Raw genomic sequence first — 13608 nt, 5'->3', positions numbered from 1 at the left:
AACTTAGAGGTAAAGTGTAAAGCATGTATTTATATGCAGCACTCACACAGTAATAAAGTGAAAACACAACACAAGAAAACTCCCAAACTAATTTAGAAAAATAGAGTACATTTCAATGCATTATTTGACTCCAAAATGAAAACAATCCAATCAGCAGAACCAGAGTTATACATTTCTGAAGCTTTCAGTAAAATCTAGCACCTAGAAGATCTGGTTGTGCGAGACCGGGTCAAAGTGGAAAAATATTTCAGACAGCGATTGAGCACAGTTCGGATACAAAAAGTGGATTGGGCCTGATCAGCGCTTACCTTCGGACTTATAAGAAATTCTGAGAAAAAGTGAGAAGGTAAAGTTCAGCTGGACGAAACTGCAGGAGGTGTCAGAGGCGGGAGCATCATCTTCGGATGGCCAGGGTCGAATCCTCGTTTAAGATTTCTATGTGTGGACTTAGTCAACAAAATCGAAACTCCAGTGGATGAGAAAGAGGGCGATAGCCACAGACAGCTCCATGAGGCACCCCTAATGAAGAACTGCTGAACAGATTTGCTGCTGCAGCGAATAATGTTGTGGAAGAAGCCGCCAATTCAATCTGACTGGCGTTGCACCTCAAGCAGATAGGCAGGCAGGTTGGTCCCTGCCTCCTAGTGGTCTTCAAAGCAGTTTTTGGCCAAATTTTGTCTAAGCCCTTAGTTTGGGGATTTGGCCTTCTGGGCACCTTAAGCGCTACAACAAAGGGTCCAGGACTGGTGGGACATCTCTTGGGGATTCAGGACTCACTCATGCTGGGTCCAGGTATCGGTTCAAGATTGTGGGAGCCTGCTTTGTCCCTGTGGATTGGAACAGGAGGCCAACAAACTAGCCCTTGGAGTCACTCCGATAGTACTGGATACAGGTGGTGATGTAGGGCTTAACAGCAGGGCTGCTCTCTGAGGGTTCAAGGGAGGCTCCACACTGCAAAGTAGTCCTTCTAAATACAGCAACCATCTGCCAAAGTTCACAGCAGGTTACAGTAGCAGGCAGTCCTCTGAGAGTTCTTTCTCAGGTACTGTAGTGAACTGAAGCGTAGGCGTTAATGTACTATTTTATACCCTGGTGCCCTTCTTCTGGAAGGTGAGAGAAGCTTCTGGAAAGGTTCTTTGAAGTGCCTTGGATTTCCTGACTCTCCTTCCCTGTCTCCAAGCTGGTTGCAGTGCCAATGCAGGGTTGTTAATCCTTTTTTTGAAGTCAGAGCACAGACTATTCAGTTGTATGTGGGGACGTGATCAACTCCTACCCCATCCTCCCGGTAGATGGTGCATTGGGGCACACCTAATCCCTGTATTGTGTGACTGTCTGGGAGGAAATTAGAAAGTCTAACTGTCAGCTACACCCAGTCATGTGACCAAATACAGGCTGCAGGAAAATGGCAACTTTCTAAAAGAAAAGTGTTATTTTCAAAATCGTAATGGAAAATCAGACTTTACCATTGAAGAGGGTTTATCACTATAATTTCACAAATACCAAACATGATATAGCTACCTGCTCCTAATTAGGAATTACAGCGTATTAAATGTAGCTAGAAATCCACAATGTTATCCTACAGGATGGGTAGCCCTCATGGTAGTGAAAAACAAATTTAGGAGTTTTTCAGTACCCGGACATGTAAAACGTATATATTCATGTCCAACCTTTTAAGTACACAGCATCCTGCACTATGGGCTACCTAGGACCTACCTTAGGGGTAGCTCATATGTAATAAAAGGGAGTGTAAGGGTTGGCAAGAGGATACAACTGTATTCAGGCTGCAATGGCAGGCCTAGGACATGTTTTAAAGTGCTACTGAAGTGGGTAGCACAATAATTGCTGCGGGCCCTCTGGTAGCATTTAATGTACAGGTCCTGAGTATATGGTATACCACTATACAAAGGACTTATAAGTAAATTATATATGGCAATTAGGTGTATGCCAATCACACAATGTTTAGAAAAGTGAGTATGCTGCCACTGGTTAGCAGTGGTAAAGTTCACAGAGTCTTAAGGCCAACAACATTTTATTTCAGTAGAAATTGTAGGTAAGTGGGCAAAAAGTTTGGGGGAAGACCAGCCTAAGGCTGTCAGGTCTAACAACATTTAAACTTGAAATCAGGCCCTGTGTGATTTTCCTTTCTGCATGCACTCATTTTGTAACCACATCTCACCCGAACTGTCTGGACCTGATTTGAGGCCTTGTGAGGCCTCAGTGGTCTGCCCGGAGCTAATGTGTAGTTCTGCACAAACATACTGGTTTTCCAAGACCATATTTTCAGTTTTGCTTACCCTAATTAATTAGTCCTATTCATCTGGATGCCCCATTTTGCTATACTCCTATGAAATATTAGAGCACTCTTTGCTGTGTATTTGGCAAACATTACCAGAGGACAAACATTGCTGGCAGAATACTCTATCTCTTTCTTCTATTCTGGGTCTAGTATAAAAAATGGGGGTCTTGTAAAGATTATTGTTTTGGAACTCAAAACAGTTATCTAAATAACCAAGTAGGTTCGCAGTTTTAAAGGGTTAAAGTTTAACCAAGAATGGTAAGTCGAGCTGTGTCAATGGTCCAAGATGTTCATAAGAACCAGCATGACACCTTTAGCGTACTGTCTCTAGAATTCTCCTATCTCTGTTACCATTCCAGGCCCCGCCATCAGTCTGCAGTGAAAGCTGTGCTCCAGGATACAGGAAGTCCGCCATTAAAGGACGTCCCAAATGTTGTTTTCTCTGTGTGCCATGTCCTGATGGGAGCATCTCAAACCAAACAGGTGGGTTCTGAAAGAATGCAAAATACCATATCATAGAATTATCACTAAAAATGGCTGAAGATGTCAAATTTTCGCTTAACTATTTCCTGAATGAGACATTCAAAGATGGAAAAGTACAACAGCGTCAGATTTTGAAGGAGATGTTTAATATTGCAGTTTCACACAATAATTTCAGGCTTATCATTTGGGGTGGGTCAAGAGAAAAGATAAAGGGGGAATAAACAGTGAACAATAAAAGAGAATTAGGAATATTTGCATACGCACACAAATGTTGGCAACAGGTAAAAAATGATGGTAGGGCAAGTGTGTACATCTACACAACAAACGAACAACATTAATGTACCAAAACATGTAATTGTAGAGTTTGATAACAGATGTTTATTGTTATGCATTTCTGGGGTATATTTACTAATTTATATACACAAAAGGACACAAAATCTTTTTTTTCCAATTTACTTTCTAGCTGAAAACTTGTTTTGTGCTGTAAATTCACTTGAAAGTAATTCAAATCAGTGCCTAGCACTCCTTTGCATTAATTAGCGCTGACGGGGTATTCCATTTGTGGTGCATGGGTGTTCACATCCAACCACCGATGGTTTGAATATTAAATCAAGCTTCCTTTGCTGCAGTTTACCTTCAACTACAACATTATCTTGGGGCAACACACCTGCACTAAAACCCAACCTATTATTTAATTATGTTTTTAAATTAAATAAATGTAGATTTTTTATTTCAATTTAAATGAAAGTATATTTTCATTTTACTCTCTCACTCGTTTTTGTTTTTTAAATAGGGAGTTATGATTTACAATAGATGTTAATTTATTAAAATGAAGTACATTTGAAATTAAGGTTTAATTTAAAAATGTAATTCTATATTATTAAAAATTATTTTCAAACTATATTTTAAAAATTTATTTATTTCATTTAATATATTGTACATGTTTCCATATGTATTAGTGTTAATTCTGCCACAAATGATTCTTATTGGCGTTTTTCGCAGTATCAGTAGCTGGCAAGGTGTGGTTTTTAACTTACTCTAACTCTGGGCCGCAGTCGATTAAAGCCTTTTTTGTCAGTCCTTCTAATTTACTAGATGTAGATGAGCATTTTGTGGATTTCAATTGTCTTACTCTTATGTGGGTGTATGTTTTCCAATAGCACATCTCTCCCTAAACCCCACTCTTTACCTTTCCTTATTCTCACCCTTTAGAAGTAAGTATTCCCCAATTTCCACCCAAGTTCATTTAACCCACCCACATTTGCCACTAAATTGTATGCATCAGTTTGTGAAGATTTCCTCTAGGAACAGAGGTCTTCATATTGAAAACTAGGAGTGGCGAAGGAGATGATCTCCAGCAGGAAGATTCTCAATATCTTTTTGGGAAAAGATAGTAGGACTACTTTGTGTTTAAAGTATAAATAATTCAAAAAAGATTTTCACTGAAGTCAGCAAGGTAACAACATACAGTTCAAGTTATGTATTACAGTTCACAGAAGCCCAAACCAGAAAAACAAAAGATATGCGTTGAGTTCAAAGTAGTCATTGTTGTTTTAGAACGCATGAAAGGACAAACTACATAACACGTAGAACGTTAAGATTCTATCTGTGATTTCAATATTAAGAATTATCAGATGTCCCAGTGCACACAAGAGTCAGAATCATGTGAAGGTATCCCATCTGCTGGATATATATTATTCACTGCTGTTCTGACTCCAGTGCACCCACAACTACATAAGTGAGCAAATGTGGGAAGATCAAACTTTGTGTTTAAATTAAATTATGTTTAGATTTAATTGGGCGCTTAGCCTAAGTCTCTATGGGGCACACCTAATGAAGACGAACACCAGCGCAGTTCAGAGACCTTGCAGTCACAAGTCCACAAGCCTTGGAACTGGCAAAACTGAAAAGTATTGGAATCATAAAACGTTTTACAATATTTGTAAACTTTTGAAAATGTTATTGGTAGAATGTGAATTTAGCCCAATGCCAATTTATATACCACATTTTTGGAATTAAAAACCACCTTACTGGTAATTACAACTCGAGAAACAGTTCCGAGAGGAGATCCACCCACAATATATGTTAAAGTATTCTTCAACAAATCCGCCTCAACATATAATGTGCCATAGTTCATGAAAAAACAGGTTGTATTTTTTGTCTAAGGGAGTAGCAGACTAGAGGGGACAAATAACATCCATTCCTGTTTTCACAAAAAAAGAATCCCAACCAATGAAAACTTAACAGAGTGAACCTTGTGTTGTCCACTTGACTTTAAACTTACCTGACACGTGGGATAGTCCCAGGATGACCTATGAATTGCAACACACATGCTGCACCAGTAGACGTACTGCAAGTGCCATTCTTTTGTCTTCTTAACCCCAAGCCACTTCATGTTATAGCTACAAAAGTAAGTGCCTATGTACTTAGTGGATAGACAATTGATCACTGGCTTGATATTCAATATTAAAGGTGGAACAGCATAGCAGGGTTCATCTTCCTAAGCCACCAGAAGCTATGTGCCTCAACACCCTACAGCTGTGCCAGATGCAACATGCATGGACCTTTGAGACTTGAACTCTCCTAGCCTTGTCCGGATATCCTGCAGTTTGCAGCATTTGCAGCTTTGATAAATGCTCTATGCTTATTGCCTGAGCAACTACAGGCATCTCCCCCTCTAGCCAAAGGCAAGCAGATCTAATTGCTGCATTAAAGACTTAGGGAGTTATGTGGAGCTGGGTGAGTGTGGAATGAAATGTGGCGAAAGTCCTGACTGCTGTATTAAGATTGTATTGATGTCCATAATAGTCGGAATACGGTGGACATGGCATCCACCCCATTTTGGTGGATATTGTATTCAGCCAAACTCTACATAAAACACTTAGTTGTGATACATCTCTCTGAATGTTCCTCTGTCCTGTATGGAAGTCTTGTGCAATGTATCACTGAGGCTGCGGATGCTCCCTGTTCACCCCCTGGAATAGAGTCAGCGTCACCTGAGCCTATCCCAACTCCATAAGGTCCTTATCCAACAAGCAGTCTCTGTTGAGATAATCCTTTTCACCCACTTAGACGTCCTTCATCTTCACAACCATTTTTAATTTTACTGTACAAATGCTATGTTACAAAGGTAACTCCTTTGCTGTAAGGTCAGTACCAGAGAGCTTTTGATGATACACAAGAGATCAATAGTTTTGTGATGTAACATGGTGACAGTGGCTTCACTCTACTACGCAAACTCTTGTGAATAAGTATTCCAAAAAGCATTCTACTTCTGAGCACTGTTGAGGGTGGTATACTACAGGATAGAGGCCATCCAAAAATTCTATATTACACTTATTTAATTTTCTTTTTTTATATTACTCTCAGTCAGATCCATTGTTTTCCATCTCACAAACCTGTGGGAGGCAACACATTTTTTGAGCCAAATGCACTGTGTAAAAGAAATGTGTTTCATTCATTAAAATATTTTAGCTGAGCAGAGCAGTCTACACTTTGTCTCAAGACCTTGATGGTGGTACAAATGAAAGCTGACCCTGTGTTTAATAACATGTTTATTCATCCTCCGGTCTATGTCAATTAAAAGGCTCTTTTAACTCTGAACTCCACCATATTTGATGAGAATTGAATAAAATAAACATGCATGCTGTTCCCTGCCTTACCCACAGCATTACTGTGCTATAGCCAAGTGTTGTTTTGCATGCTCGTTCAGGAGGTAGCACAGACGTTAACGTAGAGGTGGTGGACATCAGCACATTTAATATTTCTGCTGGCCAAGACCTGTTCTAATAGGTGTCTCTGCATGAGCATTGGGCGGAACTAGAGATTTGGACCAACACAATAGGGCTAGGTACAACAATTGATTCAGCATAGAGAGAAATTACAGGCTATCTTAGGATAAGTGTTTTGTTTAATCCTTGCTCTTAACACTTCTACAAGCATGTCACCTCCAGAGGGCAAGAGTAAACATTGCCAAGGGTTCCTCACAACATGTAATGCAACAGGTCTCTGGATTTGCTAGGCATCCCTCTTTCTTGGATGGGGTCAATCAAGGAATTGTATATCTCCACTGGGTTTCAAGTAACACATTAACTGTCTCACATGTGGGATCAGTGAGAACCCCCTGGTAATCAAGCACTGCAACCTATTGTGTGTGCACCACAGGTCAAAGGTAAATTTCTGAGAGACTCTGTGTCCCAGAGAGGGGTGAATGTCTGACATTGAGTAGCTTTGAAGCGGTAGGACCAACGGCGATCCTTCCATAATTCTCTAACTCTGACCAGAAATGTCAAAATCTGGCAGTGAGTATTGCTGACACATCCAGGCATTAAAAGGTTTGTGAGCAACAGCATGGGTGTAGGAGAAAATAACAAAATTGGCAAAGTTCAGATTTCCTGACCTATAAAATGCATGTGCAGAAGTTGAATGGCAAGGCCTCTCACAGCTGTGTTGTGTGTTACAATGGTCACTCATGCAGATATATATGTATTCCTTCATACCAAAAAAAGAGTTGTATACAAATGTTTCTTGACTACGGTAAAAATGTCTCCTCTGAGATTAACATACGTGTTATGTTACAAGTGGTGCATATATGTTATGTTAACAGTGGTACATAAAAATGTACATTTGTTTTATTTTAATTGCAATACCTGCTATTGTCCACAGACTCCTTAGAATGTTTGAAGTGCCCTGAAGACCAGTGGACGTTGAGTGAAAAAGACAAATGCATACCAAAGGTTATTGATTTCTTGTCATACGAAGAACCCCTAGGTTTCATCCTTGCTTTAGTTTCCATTTCTTTCTTCATCAATGCTACTGCAGTTTTGTGCATTTTCATCAGGAATCGTCACACCCCAGTTGTGCGAGCGAACAACCTTCATCTCAGTTACATTCTTCTTGTTGCCCTAATGCTGTGCTTCCTCTGTTCCTTGGTTTTCATTGGTCGGCCCAGGAGAGTGACCTGCTTGTTCCGACAGGTGATTTTCACAATATCTTTCTCAATTGCTGTTTCCTGCGTGATGGCTAAAACCACCATGGTAGTAATTGCTTTTAGGGCTACAAAACCCAACAGCAAGTTCAGAAGATGGATGGGCTCCAGGACTTCTTACTCCATTGTGCTGTCCTGTTCCTTCATTGAGTGTAGTCTTGGCTTTATCTGGCTTGGGACTTCACCGCCATTCCCAGAACTTAATAATGGCACTGGCAATTGGAAAATGGAAGCTACGTGCAATGAGGGTTCCATCTTGATGTTCTATTGTATGTTGGTCTTTCTGGGGTTCTTGGCTGGCATTGGTTTCGGTATTGCTTTTCTGGCTAGGAATTTGCCAGACAGCTTCAACGAAGCCAGGTTCATCACCTTTAGCATGCTGGTGTTTGTCAGTGTTTGGCTCTCTTTTATCCCTGCTTATCTCAGTACAAAAGGAAAATACCTTGTAGCTGTTGAGGTTTTTGCAATCTTGTCTTCTGGTGCCGGTCTCCTGTTCTGTATCTTTGCTCCAAAGATCTACATCATCTTTCTGAGGCCAGAAATGAACACAAAAGAATCTTTAATAACAAAAGCAGCAAAGTGAAAACTGGAGAAGAAGATTTGTTGATTGAGGATGGGGGCCTGTTAAAGTTAATATACTTAAAATTAAATTGATACATCCTGAACTCAACCGTTAGTCGCTTATATTTGCAATATGTACAGATATAGGACCACTGACAAGGGCCTTTCAAAAAAATGACATACTTTTTTTGCACTATAATGTATCAATTGCAATTATTGTAATGCAAAAATATGCTTCAGTGTAGTTCTTCAATACTGTTAGACTTTACCTAATGTTATATAAGGGATGCAGTACCCCTACCATATAGTTTAAGGATCCTGCAAGTCATCTTGGAGTTCCGAGACCATATAAAGGAACGAGACCAAAAGGTAAGTTTCTTTATATGGTGACAGAACTCGAAGATGAACTGCAATATTATCCTTTACTGCACAACAGAGGCTGTTTTGTCCATTATAATACATGTTCATACCATCACTCTTCCCACAAACTGCTCAAATCTTCAGTGTCTTACTCTTTCATATGGGAGGATAGTATGTGGACGTCATATTTAGACTGCAATAGGGATTGCAGACCTCCACGTATGATTAACCACGTCTGATATGCCATAATGAATACATTTATATAGCTCAATAAGCTCCTCATTCTTTGAACATGAGTAGTTAATGGGCAAACTTTGGAGGAATAAAGTTAGTTTGTAATGCTGGAAGAAATTTGTGTTTTGGGTATTGGGCAGGCATGAAGTAAGTTGCTGCCATAAACAACTGTAAGGAGAAGACAACTTTACTAGGCACTACATACCTTAGAATGACAGGAAATGCACAGTCTCATCACCGTCCTCTTTTCATAGAATGCACTTTATATTTCTTGAAATTTTGCACAATCTCTCACCATGCTCTTTCTGCTGAAATCACTGTCCTTTTTTCATCACCCCATTCTGTATTTTGTACATTTTTAGGTGTTGGTTGTATATGCAGTCCACAAAAGTATATTTGAGACTTAAACTGCTGAATGCAAACATCAAACTTTGGCATGCAAAGTATGCTGTCTACTGGGCTCTAAATGTTTTGTTGTATGGAGTACCATGAAAACTACTGTGATATTTGCTTTTTTTGTTCTGCTATATATAGCTGATATGATTTCCCTAAAAAAAATATGCAATTATATTTCTCCCGCCAGCTTTCTTTTTTTGATTGCTCTAAATACGTGTGGTTGCAGAAGAGGTAAATTACTTTCTAAATTAGCGGTCGTATGCTGCTTCTTACAATAGAATTTATTCAGTCTCAGGTGTCTTTTCAAGTGTCATCACCTCATATGCTCAAATGACCATGCAACGCGTTCACTGAGATTCTCCATGGTATGGGCTCTTTCCCATTGAGCCCCTCCCAGCAGAAGAAATGTTTGCAACTTCATCTAACTAGAACTGGAACTGAAAGAGCCTCAAAGAGGTGGAATACAATAAATCTTTTAAACAACACTATTCTATGCCCTTTTTTAGGAATCTAAAGGATGTTAGGAAAGGCTCCTTTTCCCTTCTTAGTAGCACCAAGTTTAGGATACATGACAGGAAGAGCCCAATGAGTACTTCAGAGGCCTTAGGGATGAGATTGTGAAGAACTGGACATAAAGTAAGGAATTTACCTGATGAGAAGAGGCTACCACCATGTCATCTACCTTCCTCATTACTCTGCGTACAGTTGACCATGAACCACTCGTGACACTAAAGACAGTAAATCGGAACTACTTAAACTTGATGAGCAAGCTCTTAAATATATTCATGAAGAATAGTACAGTCCTCATTGTGAAAATATATTCACCACTTTCTCAATAGCCTGATTTTTCACCTCAACCACGTGAGGGCTTGTGAGAGGGTTGGCAAATATGGATGTCGTAAAAATACCACTCATGGACAGTCCAAGTGGTTTAGCACAGGAAGCTGTCATACGGAAACACCAGGAAGAAAGACCTTGTCCATCACCAATCTAATAATGTGGGATAAAGTTGGAATGATTTTTAGCCATTACTGTTGAGCTCAACATGACAAAAAGGTAATCTGAGATCCAGAAAACTTGGGAGTGATCCAGGGTAAATGTGATTTTACCAAATAACATCAATAGTATGAAGAGAAGCCTTGTCTTGAAATGGTATGTTTCAGGTAGACACTTAGGACCCCTGGGCCCAGAAAAATGAGCACTCTATCTGGGAGAATCTAAAGGCCCAATTTAGAGCTTGACGGATGAAGTAAAGGCAGTAAGGGTGGAGGAGTAATTTACTCTGCCCATCAAGTTTAGAATTCACCACTGGCCCTGCCGTGAACTCTATGGGTTTGTATGAAACGTCACCAAAGCAATTTAAAACTACGGTGTGCATCCGTCATTGCTGATGTAAGCTTACATCAACTTTGAAAGTTTTTTTAATTTCCAAAAACTAAAAACAAACCTCCAAACCGGGGGTTTGTTTTAAAAAAATGATAATGGCCCAAAAATATTGGGAGCTTTCTTCCAAGGTGCAAAAGTCATTTTTTCATTCTTACTGCCTCTCACCACTAGGATATTACTGGTAGTAACAGATAGTAAAAAAATAAAAGTCACTCACTGTAAACAGGAGCATGGTCAGATGGCTTATACTAGGGACCGTACCCCCTCTGGCTTTGAGAGAAAGATTTACATTGAAAGAGTACCTTTTAGGCTGGCGGCATAAACATGGCTGTCTGCTCGACTCTAAATGAGGGGAGTGTACCAAGAGTTTGGCGGAAAGAGTACTACATCACCATTGCAACAAAGTACCCTGTCTGACAAACTCTAACTCAGGCCCTTAAGTTTAGTTACATTTATCATCAAAGACTCCGCTTCACCAAACAAAGCAGAGGCAGTTTTAATAAGAAAGCTTATTTTTGCAAAGAGTTCGGCAAAGTAAACCTCCAATAATTCCTCAAATAGGGAACCAAGGCATTCTGCAACACAATTTGAGGTTTTGTGAATGGAAAGAAGAATGGATCCCTAGCATATGTGTTTCAAAGATGCAGAGGGAGCAAGAAGATTTAGGGGTTTATTTAAAAGTCCCTATTGCCACCACAACATCACTAAAAGTGACGTTGCTAAAAGTGACATTGTGGTGGCGACAGGGGCTTCACCTTATTTACAAGGCAGTGTTAAGACTCTTAAAGTGACTTAACGCTGCCTTGTAAATAAGGCACTCTTTCACGATGTACTTTGCGTGAAAGGGGAGGGCAATGGGTGTTACAGTGGACGTTTCACCACAACACACATTGATTTTGATGCTGCCTCCTATTTACAAGGGTGGCGTAAATAGGAGGCAGCGGCAAAATTAAGACCAGGGAAAACCTGGTCTTAAACAGGTGAACGAAAGCGAAATGCTTTATTCCTCCTCGTTTTTACTGTTTCTATGTGTGCTGCGTTGTGCAGTACACATAGAAACAGCAAAACGCCATTGATTGTTTATGTGCAGGAAGGTATGCCTTCCTGCACATAAAAAATAAAACAAAATGAAGTTTTGCAACTTCTATGTGTGCTGCATTAAGCAGCACACATAAAAGTTATAAAATGTCATTTAAAGATTGCTTATGTGCAGGAAGGGAGACCTTTCTGCACATAAACAATCTTCCCCTTCCCCTCAACGCAGACACCCTTGCACTATGGTGCAAGGGTGCCTGCGTTGGCACTCATCTGCTAAATTTAGCTCCAGTGCAGGGGGAAATGCAGGGCTGCACAATATTGCTGCAAATATGATACAGCCCTGCGTTTCTGAAGTGGCTAATGCCACTAGAGTGGAAACTGATGTTCAGGAGAGTAATAAATTGGGTTACTGGTTGAAGGGTGACAAAGCCTACTAAAGCAGCAACTCAATCCTTCTCAGGGTGAAGACACAAGCAAACCCCAAATTGACATGTGCTTATGCCTCTGGTAGCTTGGCACAGACATTCAGGCTTAACTTAGAGGTAATGTGTAAAGTATTAATGCAGCACTTCAAACAGCAATGAAGTGAAAACACATAAAAAAGAAACACTTCCACTCCAATTTAGAAAAGTAGAGTGCATTTTAATAAATAAATGAAGACCTAAATTACAAAAATCCAATTAGTAGGACCGGAGATATGCAAGTTTAAAGATTTCAGTAAAACATAGTGCTTAAAGGCACAAAGCGCCACCTGTAGTTTTCCGGTGTACCGAACTGGGACAAAGTCACAAGATCAGGCCAACCATGATGGAGCGGGGGCCAGCTACAAGGACCCAGTTAGACCCGCTGAACAAGACTACCTTAAATCCTGGTTGCGGAGCACTGCGAAGCCTCATGCCATGCAGCATTGGTTCCGAGAGGCTATGATGGCGAGGTCCTATGCATCACCGAGGAGGCCATCCAGGAGGGGGCTTGTGATGTGAAGTCCTGTGTCAAGGATGAGTTGTGCACTGACTGGTTCTGAAGAAACTGTAGGGCTTATGATGCGGGTTCTGCATCGTCTTTGAGGATGCCGTCAATGAGAGGCTTACAATGTGAGGGCCTGTGTTGAGGATGCAGCGGCAGTTCCGATGAGTCTGTGGGGGTTTGAGAGCAATGCATCGGGAAAGTCCAAGCAGCAGAGGCGATGCATCAGTTCTGCTTGGGGTTCCATCACACAGCAGAGGAAATGGGTAGGTTCTGCTAGGTTCACAGATGGGCTGGCAGAGCACCTTCAGACCCACTTCCGAGGGGCTAGGACTGGGGTGGCACTACTTGGGAGGTCAGGACTCATAGATGGCAAAATCCAGGTGCTGGATTCAAGGATGCTGGAAGCCACTCCTCTCCCTGAGGCTTTTTATCAGCAAACCAGTCAACTAGACCTTGGTGTCACTGTGGGGTTTAGAGATGCCGGTCCAGTTCCTGTCATACAGGGAAGAGGGCAGCAGGGCAGTACAGCAGGGCAGCAGTCCTTTGGAGCAGCAGTCCAGGAGAATGACAGTCCTTTCAGCATCACTGCAGTCCTTACTCCTGGCAGAGTTCACAGGTCCAGATGTGTACTGCAGAGTTGGGCATAAGGGTCCAATATTTATGCATAGTGTCCACTTTGAAATGGATGGAGTTTTCTAGAGGTTTCCACCCCCCTGGGATGTGAGGCATTCCCTTCCTCCCCGTCCTGGCCCCAACTTGTCTGGGGTTACAAAAGATCAGTGGCAAACCCTTTGTGAGAGTGCTTAGACAGAGCCTTTCTGATGTGAGAGTTCCTCCCCTCGTTAATTCAGAGTGGCCCATCCTACCAAAACTTATCTTCCCTTTGTCTCGCTGTCTG

At 41.0% G+C, this 13608-nt stretch overlaps 1 protein-coding gene across 1 annotated transcript in view; it reads left to right on the top strand.

Moving 5' to 3' along the window:
- Window positions 1-8349, top strand: part of LOC146796860 (extracellular calcium-sensing receptor-like) — a 61642-nt gene extending 53293 nt beyond the window's left edge. The window contains exons 5-6 of the mRNA XM_085631396.1: window positions 2656-2779; window positions 7445-8349. Of these exons, the coding sequence (XP_085487522.1) occupies window positions 2656-2779; window positions 7445-8349 (1029 nt within the window). The remainder of the gene's footprint in view (window positions 1-2655; window positions 2780-7444) is intronic.
- Window positions 8350-13608: the final 5259 nt, after the last annotated feature.

This window comes from Triturus cristatus, chromosome 10, assembly GCF_964204655.1.
Source record: "Triturus cristatus chromosome 10, aTriCri1.1, whole genome shotgun sequence".
In the NCBI taxonomy this organism is placed as follows: domain Eukaryota; kingdom Metazoa; phylum Chordata; class Amphibia; order Caudata; family Salamandridae; genus Triturus; species Triturus cristatus.
This window is presented reverse-complemented; position numbering and strand designations above follow the sequence as displayed.